Source organism: Balaenoptera musculus, chromosome 12, assembly GCF_009873245.2.
Source record: "Balaenoptera musculus isolate JJ_BM4_2016_0621 chromosome 12, mBalMus1.pri.v3, whole genome shotgun sequence".
Lineage (NCBI taxonomy): Eukaryota > Metazoa > Chordata > Mammalia > Artiodactyla > Balaenopteridae > Balaenoptera > Balaenoptera musculus.
This window is the reverse complement of record NC_045796.1, coordinates 82,076,771-82,102,075: the sequence shown is the minus strand read 5'-3', so window position 1 is coordinate 82,102,075 and position 25,305 is coordinate 82,076,771. Positions and strand designations below refer to the sequence as shown.

The 25,305-nt window shown below is 43.7% G+C and overlaps 1 protein-coding gene across 5 annotated transcripts in view; it reads left to right on the top strand.

Moving 5' to 3' along the window:
• Positions 1-25,305, top strand: part of KCNQ5 (potassium voltage-gated channel subfamily Q member 5) — a 571,236-nt gene that overhangs the window by 357,878 nt on the left and 188,053 nt on the right. For all 5 annotated transcript variants that reach the window (XM_036872164.1, XM_036872162.1, XM_036872165.1 and 2 more), the window contains exon 2: positions 13,646-13,736. In XM_036872164.1, coding sequence (XP_036728059.1) covers positions 13,646-13,736 — 91 coding nt within the window. The remainder of the gene's footprint in view (positions 1-13,645; positions 13,737-25,305) is intronic.

Sequence of the window (25,305 nt, the reverse complement as noted above, 5' to 3'; positions counted from 1 at the left end):
CGGCTGCTTCCCACTAGCTATTTTATGTTTAGCAGTATATATAAGTCCATGCCACTCTCTCACTTCGTCCCAGTTTACCCTTCCCCCTCCCTGTGTCCTCAAGTCCATTCTCTACATCTGCATCTTTATTCCTGTCCTGCCCCTAGGTTCTTCATATTGTAGGTTTTTCCTCTCATCATTTTGAATATATCATGCCACTCCCTCTGGCCTCGAAGTTTCTGCTGAAAGATCAGCTGATTGTCTTATGGAAGTTCCCTTGTATGTAAGTAGTTGCTTTTCTCTTGCTGCTTTTAAGAGTCTCTCTTTAACTTTACTTTTTGCCATTTTAATTATAGTATGTCTTGGTGTGGACCTCTTTGGGTTCATTTTGTTTAGGACTCTCTGTGTTCGTGTACCTGGATGTCTGTTTCCTTCCCCAGGTTAGGAAAGTTTTCAGCTATATTTCTTCAAATAAGTTCTCTGTCCCTTTCTCTTCTCCTTCTGGGACCCCTATAGTGTTGATGTTCTCTCAGATGTCTCTTAAACTATCCTCTCTTTTTTTCATTCTATTTTCTATTTTCTGTTCAGCTTGGATGATTTCCACTATTCTGTCCTCAAGCTTGCTGATCTGTTCCTCTGTATCATCTAATCTAATGTTGATTTCTTCTAGTTTTTTTTTAAATTTCAGTTATTGTATTCTTCAGCTCTGTTTTTTCCTTTATATTTCTAGCTCTTTCTTAAACTTCACACTGTGTTCCTCCATTCTTCTCCCAAGTTCATTGAGCATCTTTATGATCATTACCTTGAACTCTTTATTGGCTATGTTGCTTATCTCTACTTTGCTTAGTTCTTTTTTTGGGGTTTTATCTTGTTCCTTTGTTTGGAACATATTCCCTTGTCTCCTTATTTGGCCAAGTTCTCTGTGTTTATTTCTATGTATTAGGTAGGTTGGTTCCACTTCCCATCTTGGAGAAGTGGTCTTATGTAGGAGATGTCCTATGGGACCCAACAGCACACTCCCCACCTGTCACCTGAGCTATATGCTCTAGGGGTGCCCCCTGTGTGGGCTCTGTGGGCCCTTCTCTTGTGGCGGGCTGACTATTGTGGATGTGCTGGTAGGCAGGTTGGCCCCCGTCCCAGTTGGCCACCAGGTCCTGCCTTGTGCAGTGGCTGCTGGTACGCTGGTTGGCAGGGCCAGATCCCAGCGTGGCTGGCTCTGGGGCCCAGGGAGCCCAGGTTTGGCGCTGGCATGCTGATAGGCAGGTAAGCCCCCGGCACTACTAGGCTGGAAGAAGAACCCCAAGCTGGTGCTTGACTGCACCAGTGTCCTCCTGATAAAATGAGCCCCCAGATGGCTGCTTCCAGGATCTGTGTCCCCAGCGGGAGTCCCAGTTGCCTCCTGCCTCTCTGGGTGTCTTTCTGAGATCAGCAAGTAGGTCTGACCCAGGCTTCTTTCAGATTACTGCCTCTGCACTTGGACTCAGAGCTTGTGAGACTTTGTGCACTCCCTTTCAGGGTGGAGTCTCTGTTTCCCCCAGTCCTCTGGCTCTGCTGTACATAAGCCCTGCTGGCCTTTAATGCCAGCTGCTCTGGGGTGGGGGCTTGTGTTTCCAGTGCAAGACCCCTGTGATTGGGAGCCAGTGTGGGGCTCAGAACCTCTGCAGTTGCGGTTATCCTCCTGTTCGTTGGTCCCGTACCTGGGGGTGTGGGTCTTGACTAAACTGTGGCTCTGCCCCTCCTACCCATCTCGTTGTGGTTTTTTCTTTGTATCTTTAGTTGTGGGAAATCTTTTCTGCTAGTCTGCAGGTGGTTCTTGTAGACGGTTGCTGTGTAGGTAGCTGTAATTCTGGTGTATCCATGGGAGGAAGTGAGCTCAGGGTCTTCCTGCCCCACCACGGTAGCCACGCCCACCTCAGTTGTGTTTATTATATACATGGAATCACCAACTTCACTGTTTTGGAAACAAACACAAAATATTCTTGATGTCTATCAACATAGCAGCAGCAAGAGAAAGCAGACCCTTTTACTTACTTACTGGGCCCTGGAGGAGTGTCTACAGTTTTTAAAACTGACTACAATATATTTTTAGAGGTGGGAAATAATGTTCTGTCTAGTGTCTGTCTATGCTTGCCATCTTTGCTGGTCCATAAACTTTTCAGGGGCTCCACTCGGTGTGATGCCGGCTTTCAGCTTCCATTCAGCTCAGTCACCAAGAGCAACAAGTGCCATTGCAGGTCAGTCCCCAAAAGAAACATGCATCTTCCTTATCCCTTGGGCAGGTACTTACATGTGTAGTAGTTTCAGAGTTTATGGTTATTACTATCTGGAGACATCTGTTTTCTGGGTTTATTTTTTTCTGATGTTGTACCACATCGTAAAGTCTACTGCCAAGAGTACTTTACTTGCAAAGATTTTGTTTTCTGCTGTTTTAGTCACTTTACTACTTTATTTCTGTAGGCCAAATAGAGAAAATCAGTAGCAGTCACCCACTCCATAGCCCCCATAGCATAACCTGACTCCATTGGGTTGAAAGTTTTTATTCTGTGAGACTTAAAAGTCTCATTTCACGAGAAGTGATGGGTCCTCCTGGCATATGTGTAGCAAAGAGCTGCACCAAGATTTCTGATGTACTGTGACTGCTCTCAGGAAACCTTTTAAGGAAAATCTATTTTTAAAGTAAGTGGATCATATGGATCCACTTATGAAACAAATTCATAATTGATATTTTATTACCAAATATAGTACTTTAAAATAGCTTTTTGCTTAAAACTTTAAGCCTAGTTTTATCCCCTTTTACTTTTCTTCCAATAAAAATATTTAAATAAATTATTTCAGAATTTCTGTTATTCATTTTCAGATAAAGTAATGGGTATTATCATATATTCATAGAAAATTGCAGTGATTAAGTTATTATTTGCCTAATAAATTGACCATCTTTTTATGGAAAAATCATTCAGGCCAGACAACTATTGTCAAACATCTTTTAACATATGTTTTCAACCTTTGCCGTAGCTCACTTTCTTGCATAAACAGACCTTTTGAAACAAAGCATGGAAAATTTAATCCACATGGGTTCATATTATCAAAACTATTAGACTGGATTATTTTTCATAGTGTCAGCACCAAAATTACCTCTTGAAAAGATGCCTTTAAAAGGAACATTCACATAGATTGTACAATGTTGTCCCTTCCTCAGCCTTTACAGACAGCTTTTATTTCATTCATGGCTGTGGTTAGCATGCTCTTCTGCTGGGGCCCCTTTCTCAGTCGGGGAACTGCATGTGGCCTGTTCATCAGCAAGGCAGCCCTGGTCAGCAGTCCTTAGCGCTCATTTTAAGGGTGAATCTCTGCCTGGTCAATTCAACCGAGGCTCCTTCCCACGTACAGACTGCAGCCCGGCAGCTTCTCGGTGCTGCCACCTGTTAATTCAGAGCAGCCTCGAGTCCTTTCCAGAAGCTGCAGTAGCAAGGGACTGGATGCTGAGGTCCAGCAGGCCAAGGCCGCTGTGTGTCAGGAATGCCCTGCAACTAGTCAGCCTGGGGAACGTGGTCACACCTCCCAGCCCAGCTGCCTTATCACGTTGTCGTTCATGTGGGTTTCCCTAGACACGCCGTCAAGTGACCTGAGCACCTCAGACCCTGCTGGGCATTGTCCCATGTTTTACATTTTCAAATGTCCTGCTTTATAAGCAGAGGTTTTAGATTATAAGTCACTTTAATTCTTTCATGATTTTATCCTTGTTAAAACTTGTAGAAATTGTGTAGCAATTATGTGTCAATGGGATGCTCAGTTGGCATTTTTAAAGCAATTTGGTATTTATATACTTATTTGTTATGTTAAAACACAAATTCTGAGTTTGATGCTGCCTCATTTAGTCTTTAAAACAGCTCTAGGGGAGAGGCAGTGAGGTATGTGGACAGGGGGCTGGATGGGCCAGAAAGCAGGAGCGTGGGTACCAGCTGCCACATGACTTACTGACTCAGAGGAGCAGCACGTGGAAGGGTGAAGTCCCATTATTATATCCCATTATCATATTACACATGGTATTGTGCAGAAGATAGAGCAGATGGGGCTGCCCAGAGGGTCTGTCTCTCTGGGAGAATGGAGGAATTAATGTTCCGGTGGGGATCTTAAAACCCAGGCAAAGGAGTTTGGATGTGACAGCAAAAGAAAGGAACCATAACTTTTAAAACAGGGAATTGGCATGATAGAAGCAGTGCTTTAGGGAGCAGAGCCAGGAAGGCCTGTGCCAGTTGAATCCCAAATGCACCATTGCTTTGGCTTGACAGGTCGTGGGATTTCACTTCTGAAATTCAAAATTCAATAAACGTCACCTTCTTAGTAAGACCTTCCCGGGCGCTCTGTCCAAACTTTCAGTTCCCTGAGTGTCTGCATCCTGTCCTTTATTTAGCAGTTATCGCTCTCTAACACTGTATACATTTTATTTATTTACATTGTTTGTGACCCAACTCTCCTACTAGAATGTGAGGCACAGATTTTTGTCGGTCTTATTCACTACTATGCCTTCAGCACCAAGAACAGTGCCTGGTACATGGCAGGCCCTGAGTAATACATGTTACATGAATAAATGAATTTGCTAGTACAGACCTGATTCTGGTTACTGGTAATAAAGTGGCAAATAAGAGAGAGAATCTGTTCCTGCCCTCGTGGAGCTTACATTCTAACAGAAGAGACCAAAATAAACAAGCAAATAAGAATCCCAGATGACGCTGTTTGCTCAGAGGAAAATATAACAGGGAAACAAAGATATAAAATATCAAATAGAATGCTCTCCTGTTGCACACATTGAATATAGGACAGTAGGAAAACCGGTTTTGCTTTTTATTTTAAATTTGTTGTCTCTGAACCATGTACACTGGTTTTCAGTCTCAGTAGTGTTTCCTGGAAAGGACACAGAAACAGCCTGCAGAGGCAAGGACCTGACTGGTGGGTTTCCAAATTGCAGACCTCGGGCCCTTTAGGAGATAGTGTTCTGTTGCCTCTCAAGACAAGCACAGAACACCTGGGGACTCTTGGAGTAGGGAGTTGGTAGTTCATGCTAGGAATAAATGAATCAAGATTAACATAATAAAATGTAAAAGCAACAAACGTAAGCAAGCTTTTCAGAAACTTAAGTGAGAGAAATTTAGGTTTAGTTTACATTGTTAAATTTGAGCCAGTGGTGTCATTTGCTTCTTTAAAAAGAGTGCAACTTTAGGCTGCATTAATACTCCTACTTCAAAGAAAGAGGAGTTATAGACAAAATCACACCTTCATCAGGTATACCCCCAGATACCCTGTATCATTCAGAAAGGACTTGAGGCCGTTAACAGAGGGATCTGCACTGTTATAAACGAGTCACAAATTCACTGCCGAGCTTCCTAGCAGCCAAGGCAAGGAGACAACTATGTTAAAAGATCGCTGTCTCCATAAAGTAAAACCCCATCATTTTTCCCAGAAGCAATGGATGGTGCTTTGGCTTGATGGAGCATAGGATTTCACCTGTGTTCAAGACACAAGTGTTCAGAGTTTTCTTACAAACCACGTGGCTCAGCTCTCCAGACCTCTCACCAGGTACATGTCCTCCCAAAGGTTGTAGCATCTATCCTGCCTGAATTTCCACTTCTTTTTTCAAGGATATTATAAACCACTTACCAGTGCTTTGCTGAAATCAAGACTTTTTATCTGTACTCTATGCCCCTGATATAGCAAGCTGGGAAACCAATGAAAACAGGAAATAAGCCTAGTTTAGTATTTCTTACTGTTGGTGAACCTGTGTTGCTTTCTGGTAATCATAGCTGTTCTCTTGAATTTTTAAAAATTCATTTGCTTATATTCTATCTGGGATATTTGTAGGAGTTGTGATTGAGCTTATCAATATACAAAGTCCAAGGTGCACTACTTTACTCTTTTTTTTTTTTGACACTCAGAATATTTTCCTCTCTTTAGTCATTTAGGACCTATTACATTTTTCAAGATTTATTAACATTTATCCATAAAAGTTTTTCAGTTTCATCCACAAACACTTTGATGCCTTATAACATAATAAATCTGAACCCAGCAACATAAAATCATTAAAAACGGCCAACAATTTGCCCGTCATTTTGCAAGAAGATGTTTCTTGTGATAAAATCCTGAGAAATTTCTTACGTGATACCTCATTGAACAAATACAAGGTGAAGTACAGAGGAACTCTTAAAATATAGTAAATTGGTTAAAGGCTTTTTACTCCTCAAGAAAACAGCAAAAAAGCAAACATAGTTTCGTGGAAATAGTTCTATGAGCAATCAAGGTAATGAGGTCCGAGTACACAGGCTGTCAGTGGCCACGTTTGCTCCACGCCCTGTGACGTGGCAGGAAAAATACAGGAAAATGAGCAAGTGCGTATCTTCAAGACAGTCTTTTTTGAAAGCAGACTTTTGCTGATAGCTGGGCAGTGGAAGGTTTGGATTTGGACTCCCTGGCAAGAACTGAGGGTGCAGATATTTCATGCTGATGACTAAACGCTCCATCTTTTGCTGAGACTGGAGGATAATGATGGGCCTGAGTCAAACTTGAGGGATGCGGGAACGAACGGGATGTGCTTTTAAACAGCAGTGACGAGACAGACATGGGCGCTGCTTGACACGCGGGGTGTGTGTGAGCTGAGGGCTGACGGGGAGTCGTGGTGAAGCATGGAGAACAGGCATGTTCTGAAGAACAGGCATGGAGGGAGGGGCGCGTCCTCGGGGTCCAGGCCCTGGAGAGGAGGGTGAGGTGAGGAGGGGCCCCGGAGCGGGGCCCCTGGCTCCAGCAGGAGTGTCTGTCACAGGCCTGTGCTTCTCTAAGTGCTGGGGGCTCAGGAGCTGGGCCTGCACAGTCGTCCACCAGTGACGTCTTTACAGCAGCCCCTGGCTCGAGAAGGAGCACAGTCAGATCCCTTCTCGCCCCTGGGACCCCTGCTCCTGGGGGAGAAGCAGGCCCGATGCTTCCGCTCTGAGGAGGGGCTCTTGTACCGCTCTGGGTCTTCTTTCTTGTTTTCACTCACTGGCATCAGCCTGGCCCTCTGCGGAAACTCGCCGTGCAAGCAGAAACCGCCCTTTCCTGGATCCTCTGATCTCCTTTTCACCCCACACAGGTGTAAAAGGCAGCGTTTCTCTTTTTGAAACTCTTAGCTGATGACCTATTTTTGCAACTTCACAGAGGTTACGGTGCTAGTATTTATTTATCAGGGTCTTTATTAACGTGTAGGGCTCATTGCACCTGAAAAGCAATATTGTGCAGTGTTTTTAATCAAATATTCCAGCTCACCTTTAAAGACACCAAAAATGTCGTATTTAATTTTTGCTGCTTTGCAGTGGAAGCTAGGGCATGCGGTGCATAGATTTCATGTGCGAGATGCCCTTTTATGGAAAAATTATGCAGAAAGGACATTTTGCAAAGTGCCAAGTTTAGAAATAAAGGCAAATTTAGGATGCTGGAAGAAAAAAAATGGTCTCCAGCCATTTCTCTTGTGGTGAGGTTTTGATTTCTTAGGGAGCATGTCCTCAGGCAAGTGCGGGGGCAGCCGGTGGGTCGTCTGTGGTCACTGATGCCTGCGTGTGGGCTCCAGCCCTCATCATTCACAATGCACGTCTGAGTTCTTGCCTCAAATACGCACTCTATTAAGATTTCCCTGGTGGTCCAGTGGTTAGGACTCCTGCACTTTCACTGCCAAGGGCCGGGGTTCAATCCCTGGTGGGGGAACTAAGATCCCGCAAGCCACAGGGCTCAGCCAAAAAAATAAAGTACAATACACACTCTATCAAAGCAATACTGAAAAATTTATGAGAAGTCAGAGCTAGGGTTGAATTTCCTTGGGAAGTTATTTCTAAAGAGTTGTTTTCTTTAAAAACTTCCTATCTACTTCCTGTTAGCCTTCTTTATTTTTTAATCCCATGATTCCAATCCATTTAAGACATTCGAGATCTCCCCTCCCCCAGAGTTTTCCGAACAGTTAACTCACGTGGACAGTTACACATGGAGAGCGCATCGTCCCCCAAAAGCCTCGCCACGAGCACCTTCTAGGTGGGACCGTGTGGTTAGGGCGGCCCACAGAGCTCGTGCTGCGAGTCCGCCTGCCAGCTGAGCTCAGCTCGCTGAGGGCCCGCGGGCGGCATCAGTCCTGCGCCTCCTTTCTCCACGGCAGAGTCCACAGTGGCTCCTGCGGGGCTGGGGTGGGGGGTGCTGTGTGTGAATGACGTTGCGTAACTTGCTTTATTTTCACATCACTTTAATTCTTGCAAAATGAACCCCTGCTCGAAGCATGACCTTGGCTTCCCAAGTCATGGACATCATCTGTTGCACAAGCCCCCATGATATTTCCAAGTAGAGCTTTCTACCAAAGTAAATCTGGCAAATTGGTTCTTAATTAGCCCGCAAAAGCTGATGGTAGTTTCCTGGAATAAACATAGAAGACTTTGAGCTGATAATATTTTGCATCATAAATGCCCTTCTTCTCCTCTTAGAATAATCTCTGCCTTCTAAAGGACGAAAGGTCTACATCAAAGTAAATTTCCTCAGAAACGAAATATAAATGATTGCTTCAGGCAAAATAAAAGCCAGTAGCTGTTACAGAATAATTTTGCAGGAATACAGATTTTATGATATCTCAGGATTAATGTATAAAAGAAAGAATATTCATAGTTTTTCAAAATTATTTTAAAACCTACCCCTAGGGGGAAAATAAAAAATCAGGACTAAATATACGGAAGTAAATATCTAAAATGCTCTAGGATCGAAAAAAACAAAACAAAACCTTACCTAAGTTGGTGACCTCTGCCAAACGGGCCATTTTCCAGCTCCCAGCCCCTGACCTCCTCATCTCCCACCACAGGCTTCTAATTTTTTGTGAGCCATGGACCCATCAGCAGTCTGGGAAAGCCTGTGAACCATTCCTCAGAATAATGTTCTTAAATGCATAAAATACAGGTGATTACAAAAGAAAAAAATTATATTGAAATGCTATTGTTAACATATTAAACAAGTTTCTGATATAGTAATACATGTGCTTCTTTATTAATGCGTTAAAAAAACAGCTCCCAGCAGTGGGTCTAATAACTACCATAATCTTGCAACAGTGATGCAGCAAAATCAGTATTTAAGATGAAACGTAACTGTTTCATCTATAACTGTAAAACGGGATATGAAAATATCTGTGATTTCTCTGAGTGACAGAGTCACGAGTCCTGCTGACACCATCATGGTTTTTGTCATGGTTCGTGACAAAGACGTAATCTTTTCCCATCCACTTTCACAGCCCCTCAAAGTTCTATCTGCAGACCCCTTGGAGGCCCGTGGGCCCTGGATTAAGACACCCCTTGTCCAGTGACTGTTGCCTCTGCTCCCACTTCTGTTCATCCCACAGACAGGTGGAGAGGGGGCATTGAGAGCGTGCACACAGGTGTGGAACCCTCAGGAGCAGGGAGGTCAGCAGAGCCACACTCGGACCCAGCAGTGCAGGGTGTCCCCTCAGAGATGACGCTGTCAGCCCAGTGCTTCTCCAGCCAGGGAGTCTGTCTCTGGCAGGGCCACCGAGAGCCACTTCACAGCAGCGTGTGTCCATCCTTCTCCATGGTGTCACTCTCCAAGATGAGGAAGTGTCCCCAGATATCCTTTATGCCACTTACCCAAACCTTCTGTGCTCCGTCTGCACTTTCTTCTATGCTCAGTCTACACATTCACTTCCTCCAGCAGAAAAGCACTTCCATATTCCAGCCAGACTTTGTGCCCAAGATTCACACCCACAATTCCATGTGGATGTCCAAGACTGGATTTGTCCTCTTCTCCTCAAAATCCGTTTTTCCTCCTCACTCTCCTGACTTTTCCCCTCCTGGCTTGTTAGGAACATCACCAATAACTACGGACAGAAACCTCAGACTTCTCAGCGCCGCCTCCCTTCCCATCCTCTACGCCTGAGCCTAAGAGTTACCAAGTCAGGAAGCTCCTGTGTTCACAGCATCCAGTCTGCCTCTCTGTCCTACCCTCGTTTCTGCCAATGAGTTCACAACCTAACCTGGTCACCATCACTCCTGACCCTGCTTCTCAGGTACTCAGAGACATCCGAACACACACGCCTGCCGACTTATTTTCCCGCAGAGCAACTCTGACGATATTAGCTTCCTGTTCAAAAATGTTCAGTGGTTCCCACTGTCTACTGAACTAAAGACAGACCCTGACTTACCTATCATGGCCCCAGACTCCCAATTCAGCCACCTGTCTCATCCTGTGCTACAGTTAAGCTCGATAACTTTTTGTTCCATGAAACAGGGAGCAAATACTTTATCTTATTCATATTCTGCCATGTTGCGTTTCTCCTGTGGTACCCTCTTTCTGGAATGTGTTTCTCCAGAAACTTCTCTTGTTGAAACCCAACCGTTCCTTCAAAGACCAGCTCCAGCAACACCCATTTTTGGAGATTTTCTTGATGTGCTTCCATGATTCCCAACTGAAGAGAACCCCTCCCCACTTTCAGGCACTGGGGCATTTCTCTTAGCACACGTCTGTCTCTACCCTTTATGATGACCCTGTGTGTTCACCTCACACACCGCACTGGATCTTCAGTTCCTTACAGGTAGGGGCTGCTCTGATTTACCCTCGTCCCTCGATTGTGCTTGGCATGACATCTTTCGCGGACATGTTTTCAGTGGAACCAAGATGATTCCTATGCAAAAAATGAACTTGCAGGAATGACCTGCCTTACGTTTTTCATGAACCACCAGAGGATAAGCTAGCTAGCAGGTGTTCACTCACTCTACCCTGTTGATTGCTTAGTGAATTTTGCTGACACTGTACTTGCACCTGGCCTTCACCCACACGGGTGAATGGCCTAGAGTGTCCTTTTCCCCAGCCACCCAGCCATTGTGCTGACTAACTCCTCCTGGGCCTTCAGGGCTCATTTTGGTCCATACGTGCTTCAGGAAGTCTTCCCAAACCCCACGTTTGGCTTCGTGGACATTACACCTGTGCAGTCCTATGAAGCCCAGAACTTTGAAAGGTGCCACACTTGGTGTCATGCTCTGCTGTCACCATCTTGAAATTCTTAATACTTTTTAAACAAAGGGCCCTCACGTTTTCACTTAGCACTCAACTCCACAAGCGAAGTAACCAGTCCTGCCTAATCCCTCCCCTCTTGTATGCTCCTGGCGTCCCCTGTACCTTCCCTATCCTTGCTATCATCACTCAGAATTTTAATTTTCTTTTTACATCTGTTTACTACCCTGTATGCCTCAACAGATCCTGAACTCTGAGAAGGCAAGAAAAGAAAATCTTATTTATTGTTATATGCCTGTGGCTCAGCCTGGTATTATATGCTTAATCAGTATTTGCTGATTGGACAAGTGGATGAATGGTTGAGGAAAGGAAGGAATTCATGAATTAATGAATGTATTTGTTCATCAAAGCCCCTCAGGCAGCCAGGGCAGTGCAGGTATTTGGCTTGCTGTCGTCAGATGGGTCCCCATAGAAATAACAGAATTCTAGCACAGAAACTACTCTTATCAGAAAGGAGGGTAAGATCAGCTCAAGAAAGAAAATGGGCAAAGTAGTGACATGAAGGGAAAAGATTAAGCAACACCCAACTGTTAATGAAGAAGCCGCTAGCAAAAGGGCTCGTGATGTAGGTCTGTTTTGAACAAACACGGAGATCATGAGACCGCCGTTGGGATGCCCCTGGAAGAAGGTGTCTTAGTGACTGAGTCATCCCCTGCTTGGCTTCTGCGAATGTTTTCTGCCGAACCTGGACTCAGGAGGCATCTACAGATAACAGCCCCTCCCTGGAGGGAAACGTGTGTCACTGTCTTTACTTGATGCCACTTCATCCTCCAAACTCCCTCAGTGATCCCTGGATTTCACTTTCTCGTGAGTAGTTCGGGGGTCTGTAGGTGCGCTGGAATCTGATGTCTAGTTTACAATTCCCAGTCTGCTAGGGCCAATTTAAATTATAGTCCAAACAATCCTGAATCATCAGGTACATGAGACAAAAGTATGATGAGTTTTTATTAACTCACGTACCAGGTTTTCTCCCTAGTAGAGTCCTTCCTCTTGAAGGCTTCTGCTATTCAGAATAACTACCTCCCTCTCGGTTGGAAGAGATAGAGAAGTACCCCCAGAAGTCTTGCTGAGCCAAAACATCACTGCCGTCGTCCTCTGTGCTCCTCAGCGACACCATGTGGCAACTCAAGGACACACAGTGCTTGAACCCCTCTTGCTGCCAAGCAGCCTGGGATGAGTCACAAAATGTTCTTAATTCTCAGTTTCCATATCTGCAAAATGGGAACAATGAGATTTCTACTCCATAAATTTGAGAGGTTAATGTGGATAGTGCATGTGAAAGGGGCTTAGCCCAGTATCTCGCTTATACGAAACCCTCCGAATGTGAGTAATTATCAGCATACCCACTTCGGGTTCTGTGCTGAAATAGATACAAAGAAATAAGGAATACATGGTATCAATCAGGAGTCAGCAAACTTTCCTCTAAAGGCCAGAGAGTAAATATTTCAGACTTTTGCTTAGAGCACAAGTCTCAGTTCTGCAGTTCTTGTGTGAGCACAGCCATAGGGAATATACAAATGAACGGGTGTGGCTGTGTGCCAATAAAACTTTATTGGCCAGATTTGTCCCCAGGCCATAAGTCACCAATCCCTGGCTCTCAGCCCTTGGGAGCCCCCAGTCAAGTGTGGTAGAAAGACGTGCAGATTCATCAGGGCAAGTCAAGAGGAGGCAGAGGCCAGCTGTACTAAAGAACACAGAGCTGATGTTTTACAGGAGATTGTTGAGTAAAAGATGAGTACGATGTGAGTAAAAGTAAGAAATATGACTTTTAGGGAAAATAGATATTGGGATTTTTTTTTTTTTTTTAAATTTCGGGATTAGTAACTTCAACTTTAAAACCAAGCCTGCCCTTTTTATTAGACGTTTACTTTGGGAACTCGGCTCCCCTCCCTGGACTCCAGAAGTTCCGTATTTCTAGGAATAAAAATGTCTGTAGATGGGCTAGTAGAAAATGCTCTCTGTCACTGCAGCACAAGTAGAGCTGGGGGCATTTCTCTAGGGGTTTGACCGGAAGGGAATGGAAAGCACATGGGTAGCAGAGGAAGTCATTTTCTATTCTTACTATTACTATAAAGAAATGGCAAATGAGAATCCAGGAACAATATTAGACTCTGAAAAGGAGCCAGTGGCTTAGTAACCACTTAGAAGCCTTGACAGTTCACCAGAGCTGCCGAACGGGAGCGTGAGTCTGCTCCTTTGACAGGAGAGCAGCTACCGCATGTGCTCCGGAACAGGAGAACAAAACCCATCTGGGCCTTTCAGGACCCCTGCTTGGGAAAGCCCTTTATAGGAGATTCGCAGATTCTTAGCTGTGGACGTTTAAGTATAGCACGCAACACACACGCACACACGCATACATACACATGCACACACACATTGATTCTCCTCATCAGTACAGTTGCAAAGGAGCCCCATTTGCATTGGACATCACATTGTATTTTGATATTCAAAATGTCTAGTCCCTTTTAGGGCTGTTATGATTTAATCAATGCCAATTCAAATGGATCTGGTGTTTTATCCGTTAGAAATAAGAACTTAAGTCTGTCATGCTAAGGCAAAGTTCTCATCAGATTTCTCTTTTTTTGTTGTTTTACAGTTTTCTCCTTGTCTTTGGTTGCTTGATTTTGTCAGTGTTTTCCACCATCCCCGAGCACACAAAATTGGCCTCAAGTTGCCTCTTGATTCTGGTAAGTGAAACATATGAACAAAAATGTACATAAAGTTTACATAATACAAGAATTGTCTATAATATTTATGCAATGCATTTTGTCCCACGAAAAGTTATCTCTAGAAAAAAGAGAGTTTCTCTTAAGTATAAAAGTTTCAAAGGTCACTGAAACGTTTGCCTGCCGTTTTAACCTTTAGTCAATCCCCGAGAATACATAGAAATATTCTAGATTGCTATTACGTAGCAGTATCATGTGTTATAGTTGCATCATAAGTAGAAGGCAATACTTGGAAGCAGGTTTAATTACGTTTCTCTATGGTAGTAAATTACAAGAAGAATCAGCATCTCGGAGGTCTCTAACAATATTGCTGTAAGTTACAGGATAGAGAGCGTTTTCCAATAACCACAGTTTAGCAGTAACTACGTATAGTCGGCCAAGAACTATGAGCATATGGCACCTCCTAGGAAAACAGAAAGCTTCATGCTCTTTTCAACCAACAGACTGCATTATGAATTTTGCTGCTAATGAAGTTACCTGGTGAGAAGTTCTGCAGTTTGCTCTGTTTCCATTATGCTGTCAATCCTCAACCACAGAGAATTGCTCAATTCATTTTAAAATGGAAAAATACCCCAAGATATTTTAGTCTGAATTATTCTGGGCCTTTTAAACTCTTATACTTTCTATTACAACTGAACTATAGCGGTGTTTACTCAAATCACATCTGATTGAAAGTTTGGTTCATTTACATCCATTTTGACCCACTCACTCAGTCCCAAAAATCAAACTTGACAGTCTTCAGCACTGTCTGAATGAACTATACATTGGAACAAGTCACTTTTTGCATCAAACCTGCTTGACTAGAGAGGAAAAGAGAGAAAGAGGGGGTGGGGTAAGATGGCCATGTGCCTTCATAAACAGAAATTGGTTATGCACAGCAGCGAACATTTAATACAAGAAACGTATTCTTACCTTGAAGGTGGGAAGTGAAGGATGTCAGCTCGTACAACCTGGGCAGCTGCTCTTTCCCCTGTGCTCGCAGAGGCTGGTTTGTGTGGTGCTTAGAGTGACAAGACTTCATCAAGTCTCTGCCCTGTGACAGGGAGAAATCGCTTTTGAACCTGGAACAAATCTATCCCAATTTGTCTCCATACAAATCATGCTCAGCGGTATATTGCTAATGTCAAGGTTACTATGTTGAAACCCAAGATAGAAAACAGATAGACCGAAGAGCCCACTGGGGATTTGTTCCATTTACAAGGTTCCATTTGGGTAGCAGGTGGGCTTTTAGCATCATGCACCCCTTGGATAACAACAAATGGTCTGAGCCAAGGTCTAAGGCAGAGCTGGCTTTTGGGTACATATACAGAACTACAGCTAGGAATTTTAGATCGAAAATATAAATCTGATTTTTAGACCTGGGAGCATGAAAAACTGGATTTACTGCATGACCAATGATATATATTATGAGTAAATCAAGCATTAAGAATCTTGTAAAAAGGTTTCTTTTATAACCAGGTCAAGAATCCAAAATATGAGGTTTACATCCTCCAAATCTCTGAAATATAAATTCAGTCATTGCTAATGAGTTTCTAAATAATCCAGAGAAACTCATGTTATTCAAAAGCCAAAAGCTGGTTAATATCATGATTTTTAAAACTTTCTGAGCAGTGGACAACTGACCAGAGTTCAGTAACTAGAGTGCATGTGAGTAGATAAAAATGTAGACGTATTACACATCGCTCATCCTTTTTATTTTGCCAGCTTTATTGAGATATAATTGACATATAATATTGTGAAAGTTAAAGTGTGTAACGTGACAATTTTATATACATACATATTGCAAAATGACTACCACAGTGAAGTTAGTTAACAGTATATCACCTCACATGGTTGCCATTGTGTGTGTGTGGTGTGTGTGTGCGTGTGTGTGTGTGTGTGTGTGTGTGTGTGTGGTGAGAACTCCTAAGATCTACTCTTTTAGCAAAACGGTCAAGTGGAAAGTTCAGTACTGTTAGCTCTAGGCACCATGCTGCACATTAGATCCTCAGAACTCATTTGTCTTATAACTGGGAGCTTGTACACTTTGACCACCTTCACCCATTTCCTCCACCCACACTTGCACAACCACCGATCTGCTGTGTTTCTGTGAGTTCAGGGGTCCCACATAAGTGAAATCATACAGTATTTGTCTTTCTCTGTCTCACTTATTTCACTAAACATAATGCCCTCAAGAGCCATCCATGTTGTCACAAATGGCAAGATTTTGTTCTTTTTATGGCTGAATATTATTCCAATGTGTGTGTGATATATATATCACATCACATCTTCTTTACCCATTCATCTGTCAGTGGACACTTAGGTTGTCTCCATGTCTTATCTACTGTAAGTAGTGCTGCAGTGAACATCGGCATGCATGCATCTTTTCGAATTATAGTTTTCTAGGGATGTATGCCCAGAAGTGGGATCGCAGGATCATATGGTAGTTTTATTTTTTATATTTTGAGGAACCTCCATACTGTTCTCCATAGTGGCTGCACCAGTTTACATTCCCACCAACAGTGTTGGAGGGTTCCCTTTTCTCCACATTCTGTCCAGCACTTCTCTCCCGCTTTTTAATAATAGCCATTCTAACAGGTGTGAGGTGGTATCTTATTGTGGTACTGATTTGCATTTCCCTGATGATTAGTGATGTTGAGTTCTTTTCACATACCTGTTGGCCATCTGTAAGTCTTCTTTTACCCCTCAGTCTTTTTTTTTTTTTTCCTCTCATGCCCTTGTTTTTAATCAGGTCTATTGAGATACAATTTACATAGAATAAGCATCACCCATTTTAAGTGTATAGTTTCATGAGTTTTGAGAAACACATATTGTCATGTATATTAGTTTCTTAGGGCTGCTGTAACAAAAGTACCACTGTATATATCATATATATTTCATATATGTCATATATATGATAATTATATCCATCATTATGTTGAGTGAAAGAATGAGACATTATAGAGATAGTCTTGTGTTTGGCTTCTTTTACTCAACATAATACTTTTGATATTTATTTGTATATTTTTTAATTGAAGTATAGTTGATTTGCAATGTTGTGTTAGTTTCAAGTGTGCAGCAAAATGATTCAGCTATATATATATATATATATACTTTTTCATATTCTTTCTTATTATGGTTTATTATAGGATATTGAGTATAGTTCCCTGTGCTATACAGTAGGACCTTGTTGTTTATCTATTTTATATATAGTAGTGTGTATAGTTTAATCTCAAACTCCTAATTTATCCCTCACCCCTCCTTCCCCTTTGGTAACCATAAGTTTGTTTTCTACGTCTGTGAGTCTGTTTCTGTTTTGTAAATAAGTTCGTTTGTATCATTTTTTAGATTCCACATATAAGCGCTATCATATGTTACTTGTCTTTCTCTGGTTTACTTCACTTAATATGATAATCTCTAGGTCCATCCATGTTGCTGCTAATGGCATTATTTCATTCTTTTTTTATGGCTAAGTAATATCCCATTGTATATATGTACCACATCTTCTTTATCCATCCATCTGTTGATGGACACTTAGGTTGCTTCCATGTCTTGGCTATTGTAAATAGTGCTGCTATGAACATTGGGGTGCGTGTATCTTTTCAAAATAGAGTTTTCTCCGGATATATGCTCAGGAGTGGGGTTGCTGGATCATATGGTAGCTCTATTTTTAGTTTTTTAAGGAACCTCCATAAATTGGCTGTACCAATTTACATTCCTACCAACAATGTAGGAGTATCCCTCAGTCTTGAATGCCTTTAGATTTAGCAAAGTAGAAACCAGTCCTTTTATGCAAGTGAGGCCTTTGTGTTAAGCAGTGTAGTAAGTGCTGCAGATGGATGGTCTCTGAAAGCCGTTGCTACATGGCTTTCTGGAGGGAAGAGAGTTTGCGTATCCTCCTATTTTTGTGCTATAGTGATAAATTGTCGAGGTGTATGTTTTAAACCAAAGTGTAATCTTAAAACCTACCTAAAAATATTTGGACTGTGTTGTGGGTCTAAGGTTTTACTGATGTTATTCTTTTCATCAGTGTTTTCTCCAAAGACTGTTGTGTTTTATTTGGACAAAAAAAGATCAAGTATAGCCTTTGTTTTTTTCTTTTTCTTATTTAGTAATAAGCTGGAAAAGCATGTGTATTTTAATTCTTTTCACTGTCAGTTCATATAGTATATTATAAAAGTTCAATCAGTTGTAGAATACTGGAAAAAAACTAAGAGAAATCTTAATTATTTAGGGACTATTGTATTTATTCTTTTAGCATGTGTTTTTGAAACAGTTAATCTGATTTCTGTCTGTCTATCCTCTGAATTTAACCAAACAGAATACATAGAACACAATTCTGACTAGCAGTGTTTTTAGTTCCCAAGATGAAGCATATCTAAAGAATTGCCATCCAAATAGTAATAGGAATGGCTTTTAAATGTCTGCAACAATTTACAATAAAGTCACTTTTGTACACTTTTGGGCACAAATACAACACAGAGGTGTAAATTTTGAAGACTTATGTGTAAATCACATATCACAGTTGCGTATGTTTTCATAACTCTGTCCATTTTGGGGTTTTTTAAACACTTTGAAAGATATTCCCACATTCTAACTAATCCTATTTCTGGCAAGTAGAAGACACCGACGCTTCCGACAGGGAGCGCGTTTAGGCAAAGCGGCCCCTGGACAAGCTTCCAGGGCACTCACCTCCTTGACACTCGCGCTTTCCACTTGCTTCCTTGAGCGCGCCAGCATGTTAGGGGCAGGTGCCTCCTCACCTCCTGGGGTCCCCACGGAGTCCTCCACTCTCTGTCCCCCACCCCAAGGGGAGGCTCTCATCGTTCTCATCCAGAACTGCACTCCCCCTGCTAGTGAGTTCAGGAAACCACTTCTCTGTGTCTTGGTTTTCTCATCTGTTAAAAGTGGGTAGTAATGTCTGCTACTTCATAAAGTTGCTGTGAGGATTAAATGCCAGTGCTTAGCCCTGGGCTCAGCACACAGAATGGCATCAGATATTACGGTCACTGGCTCTAACATATACAGTGGAGCCTAATGGGGGCACAAGGGCAGTGAACCGGGGGTACTGGAAAAGGCTGCATTTGCGATCATATCGTACTTTTGTCGTAGAAAAACAAGTATCTCACCACAAACACTGTAAATTACGGCAGCTCTTCACACAGGCGTGTCCATCCAACCGGAGGTGACTCATTGGTGCGCATTCAGTGCGTTGCTCACGTGCACAATAATCTCTTCTGTTTGGTGACTAAGGAAACAGATTTCTCCTCTTGTAGTTTTCTGGTAAATGCATCTGATGACCACGCTCACGGCTTTCAAAGCTCTCCCCTCAGCGTCAGCTGGCTGGGAGGAGCACTGCTGAGGGGTAGCCCGGGATCTAACAGAGCGGCTTGCTCAGCTCACTCTGGGCACAGAATTTATGAACTCAAGAGGACAGTGCAAAGCCATGTGCCCAAGTGCCAGGGACAGTGAAAAGCTGGTGTTGATTTCCTCGGTTTTGTAAATTCTTCAGAACTGTAAGGGAACTAGCATTTTTTTAAGTACCTTTCACGTATCAGACTCTCTGATTTCTTATTAAAACAAAAGAAACACAAAAAACCTTGCAATGTAAGTATTATTCCTCCCATTTTACCGTACCAAGTTGTGCAAGAGCCCAGGCTGCGTCCCAGGCTTGGCCGCCGCCTCGCACCCTCCTGCGCCTCAGTCGAGACCGATGGGTCTCCCCAGTGTGTTTCCAGGGCTCAGGGAAGCTCTGCCGGCTGAGGCTTCCTTGTGGTTCCATATATGCCAAGTGATGCCCGCGACCCTCTCATTTAGAGTTTCTTTCTTCTTACAGAGTCCATCTACAAAGTTAGCACAGATGGGTGTATCCCTTCACACCACTAGCAGTTCTTTGTGTCAGGAATTGCAAATCCGATTTTGTAAACAATCAGCAGCCCAATCTGTGGGGTAAACAGTCCCAGCTCGCTTTGTGCAGGTGAGCTGAGCGCGGTGCTGGTGAAGGGAGCGCTCCTAGCTCCAGTTAAACTACTGTGGAAAGTTTTGTTTCGGTTTGTTTTGATTTCACGAGCCTGAGGTGGTATGTTTCTGCATTTCATATCCCACCTTCTTAACAGCAGTGCTGTTTTGGAGTGCATTTCCTTTGTATTGGATATCTTCTGGTCTTCCAGATTAATTTTAAAGTATTCAGTTTTAGCCTTTAAATGTAGATTGTCCAACATGATGATTTGTACATATTTCCGGTGACAAATCTTCACCTGATGACCTCTCTTAATGAAAATGATGTATATCATTTGCAAACTTTTCATTGAAGGTGGTCATTTCTAAAATTGCCCGCCCACAAGCAGTAAAAGGAATGTCGTTATCAGTTTTAGCAAGAAGAGAATATCTCAGTGTGTTTGCTCCTCTTCCCTCCTGCTGTGTTAGAACGGCTCCCAACCACAAATGGATTGTGCTAAACGTCTGGACGAGACTCAAACACATGGTCAGAGATCCAGGTTTTCCCAAACATCTTAGCTGTTTGGCACCTTCTGGATAGAGTTTATGCATATTTGCTGGTTTTGCTTTGTGTAGCAAAGCAAACATGGGTTTGCTGTTTCTGTGCACAATGAATCAGTTCCTGAAATGTGTACAAATCCAATTTAGGCAGATCTAATTACATCTTCAATGCACTAGTGTAGCTTACTATTTAAAGAAAATCTGTAGTGCATCCTTTTGTTAAGTGTAGTCCCCCTTGAAAAGCTAATAACTACATAATTAATCTGTGTTCCATGTTTGTTTTCTTTTTCTAATGTGGATACATGCGGGGTTTTTGTGTGTGTGTGTGTGTGTGTTTTTAATTGCTGTAAACTACCTATTATGTAACACGGTATTGAAGAATTAGACAGGTTGTTACCATTTCCCATCTGTCAGTATTGGCAGAGTGGGGAATCAGCCACAGACACATTTACCCATCCTTGCAAAGTAGAAAGACTTGCGCATAAAATTATATGGATTTGATGTAGAAGATTACATGAGATCTTTACATTTAAAGCTCTGGCATGAACATTGTAAGACAGGATAACAGAATGTCAGGACAAGGATCCGTTGGAGGGTCTTCAGTCTTCCATGGGTAGGAGATGTGAAGTGATCGGAACTGAGGAATGAGCAGTGCTCCTGTCTGTTTATCACATCCCTGTAATTTCCTACAGAAAGCGCTCAGAATATCCCAGCCAACACTGGAAACTGCAGTTATTTTCCTTTGCTTGTCTTTCGTCAAGGAAAATGCAAATAAACTTTAAAATGATTCATGGAGGCTCATCAGTCTGCTAATGGCGGAAAAGAAAATGCAGGAGCAGTTTGCACCTACACTGAATCCTAACCGAGGGATGATGATACAGGAGGGGAGTTGCTCTGTGCAAAGTACTTCACATTCAGAGGGAAGACTTGTTCAAATTGAAGACAATGGAATTATGCCTGAACAGGACCACGTCTCTATTCACAAGTACGGAAGCGAAGAGCTTCCACACTTCCGACGTGAGCACCGGTGTCTCACCGGGTGGTCCAGTGTGCGTCACAGAACCGCTCTGCCCGGTGCTGTGTCGGGACGTGATGAGCAGCCCTTGGCCAGGCCCACGCTGACGCGGACCCGCTGTGCCCTTTGACGCCACAAAGGCATACTCAGCTGAGAGGGAAAGAGAGCAACAGGGTGGTGGTAGAGGGTTGCTAGAAAATGGTAGAGTCCAAGCGGGGTTGCAGCAGAAGGAAGAACGCCCTTCCCTTACCACCTTTCCAGGCTTAAGTGATTTCCACCGTTTGAAACCTGCTCAGACACCTGCTTCTGCCTGGGATGAACTGGCTCTTCCCTGGGCTTCCCGCAGCAGCAGCCGCTTGACGGTGAATCTCCTCCCTTCTTCGTTTACTCCACAGCATTTCTGTGGCTCCCAGTGTCCGTGAGGCTTTTTGGGGGAAGCTGAGGATACGGCAATGAGCAAAGCAGGCGAAACTCTGTCCTGGTGGAACGCACATTCGTGCTGGGAAGACATAGAGTAAGCAAATGAACCAATCAAGTGTTAAAAAATAAAAGTAAAGCAGGAAAAAGGAATAAATAACTGGGTGTTTCCGTCGTGTGTTCAGAGAGGTCCACCGGACAGGGCAGCTCCTAGCAGAGACCTCAGTGAGGTGGGGCACCCCGCCGGGCAGCGATGAGAGGAGAGAACGTTCCCGGCAGATGGGGCATCCAGGGTAGAAGCCTCGGAAGGGCAAGGGGACCAGGGTGACTGAGGGACAGGAAGCCAGGGGGGTGGAGGAAAGTGAGGCATGGCTCAGACTGTACATCTCTGGAGCACAGGATCCAAAGCTGACTCAGCAACAGCACTCCGTACAGTGGGAGCTGGCGGCAAATTATCAAGAAATTTGATGAAAGAAGACGGCAAGACGGCCAGTGGTTTAATTGCACAGCATTAGTATTGAACTGTTCACAGTATCATAGATATGGCACCAAAATTAAGCCCCGATGCAGTGCCTGACTTAGAATGGACCGGAGTAGGGAGTCTCTGGTGGCAGCCCTCAGGGAGCAGTCGACGTCATTCCCCCTCTCCTGATTCCCCGGGCTCCGGGCCTTAATTCGCTGCAGTTTTAACTCAATTTATATGAAGTGCCTCCTACCTTCCAGCCCCTGTGCCGGGGACTGGAGCCCCAGATATGAGTAAGGCACTGTCCTGCCCTGGAAGCAGATCTACAGCACATTCCTGTCTACAGGCTCTGACACAGAAAAAAATGAAAAGCCTTGAAATCATGCATTTATAGAGAATAAATTATGAAATTAGGAGATGAAAGAAAAATGGGTTAATTTGACATTTTAATTCCCACTTTAACATATATGGACAGAGAGAATAAACCTATGTCAAGTCATTGATTTCTCATGAAAACTATGGATAAGATTACCAAAATCTATTTTCAATATAGGTACTACTGATCACACTTATATAGGGAATTTGGGGTTGGAACTATATAAAGGCAAAGCTGGAAGCGATGGGGTGGCCCCCTGTTCCTGTGCAGGTCTGTGTCACCCTCAGATATCGAATATTGGGTTGGAATATGGGGGTTCCCTGTTCCCCTGCAGACCTACCTCATGCTCAGATATTGAATATTGGGTTGGAATATGGGGGTTCCCTGTTCCCCTGCAGGCCTACCTCGTGCTCAGATATTGAATATCTGTTCCCCTGCAGGCCTACCTCGTGCTCAGATATTGAATATTGGGTTGGAATATGGGGGTTCCCTGTTCCCCTGCAGGCCTACTTCATGCTCAGATATTGAATATTGGGTTGGAATATGGGGGTCCCTGTTCCCCTGCAGGCCTACCTCATGCTCAGATATTGAATATTGGGTTGGAATATGGGGGTTCCCTGTTCCCATGCAGGCCTATATCAAGGGTCACGATTAAGGTGAAAAGACACATCATGCTTCTGCAAAGTAGAGAAAAAATTTCCAAGCTGTAAATGGCAGCTTGACAAACAACATTACAGGCTGGATTCCAGGAGAATGCTGCAGGCCTGGCTTCCTCTGGGGCTGGAAATCATAATGAATCCACAGAACACACTGGAAAATGAAGAACAGAATGGAGACTTGCGAGTGTGGCCGGCCCTCCGGCTGCGGCTACTGGAGACTGCAGGTGTGTCGGTGCTGCAAGACCTGTGCATCCAGAGAAACCCTGGACAGCCTGCTCCGGAAACAGAGCAGCCTCAACCGAGACACCCTAGGGTGAGGCCGGGAGTGGAGGAGCACCAGCCCTGGGTGTGCAGGCAGGAGGGAGGACTCACTCTGGCCCCCACTGCCCACCCCTAACTCTCCTGAACTTTACTCCCTTAAATCAGGTGGCATCAAGTACAAATCGACATCAAGTGCAGCCTTCAAAGAAAAGAACAATCCCAGCCTGGCCAGAGGGCGTCCTGCACGGGTTGGGGGTGGGGGGTGGGGAGGGCGTCCTGCCTCTTTGGCCTCTTTGACTTCATGGATGGTGCTAATAACGGGGGAACATGTGACCTGATGACACACCTGTGAATCTGACGGGGGCTGCAGGGTTCTGCCCCTCTGGGCCAACCCATCTGCGTCTCTCCTGCAAGCTGCTTCCTGGGTCACTCACTGGCTTTGCCCTGGGGTCCCCCACAGTGGAGCTTGCATGTTCAGGGTCACTGTAGCCAGGCAGGGATGGGCATCCCACCGCTCAGGCAGGCAAGTGTGTGACCAGGTTGGGAAGCTTGTCTGCTTGTAGAGCCCAGGAAAGAGCTCCGGGCTGGGGTCAGAAAGGGGAAACTTCAGAGGGGACGTTCAGAGGACAAGTGCTTCCTTGAGTCCCCTCTGCAGCCTGAAGGATATCTTTTACCTTGAGCTGCTCATCGATTCATTCATTCATTCATTTATTCACTCATCGAATATTCGTTAAGCACCTATCAGGGATGCTGTGAGCCAGAGGCCCTAACCCACAATACACACCAGCTGTACACTGACACTCATACCTTCCCTATCCCTGTCTGTCATAGTTCCTCAAAACCATTTTTCTACTTAAATCAGGTGGAGAATTTTGAGGATTATGCAAATGCAATTTGTTCTCTTTCTTCACAATTCCGTAGTGCAAATTGCCTCATATGTGATGCTCAATTGGGTAATGATGTCAACGTAACAGGGAAGTTAAAGATGATTTTTCCAAAACGGCAGCGGCTGAGCGTAAAGCACATCAGCCTAGCTGAACGCAGCAAGCCTGAAGGGGCGCACACTGCCATGGCGCCTTCTTTATTTTGGAAACTCGCTCTGCCTTGCAAGTGCCTATGGGACGATTCTTCCCAACCTGTGCAAACGACACAAATGTAAAGCGATACATCTTTAGCACCACTGTATTTTGTGCAAACCCTGCGCCTCTCTACCTATGACGTGTGATGCAGGGCCCTTGTCTCCAAACCCAGTGGCCTGCACCCTCCCGACACCCCCCATCAGGCTCTCTCCACATTGATGTAGGTGACGGCCAGGACTGCTGAAGCAGCTCCCTGTGAGAACTCAGCATCTCTTCTTAACTGTACTAATATCTTATTAGGATTGTTGTCTGTGTTAGATTTCTGTTTAGAAAGGTCCATAAGCTCAGAGTGGTTTGCCCTAACTCTATTTCTCTATTTTTAACATAAGCCCTGATTTTTTTACTGAGCAATCTTACCTAAAACCTGGCTTTTTATCGATGCATTTATTTATTTATTTTTAATTGAAGTAGAGTTGATTTACAATGTTGTGTTAGTTTCAAGTGTACAGCAAAGTGATTCAGATATAGATAGATAGATAGGTAGATAGATGATAGATATTCTTCTTCATATTCTTTTCGATTATGGTTTATTATAGGATACTGAATATAGTTCCTTGTGCTATACAGTAGGACCTTGATATTTATCTATTTTATATATAGCAGTTTGTGTCTGTTAATCCCAAATTCCCAATTTATCCCTCGCCCCTTTTCCCCTTTGTAACCATAAGTTTGTTTTCTGTCTGTGAGTCTGTTTCTGTTTTGTAAATAAGTTCATCTGTATCA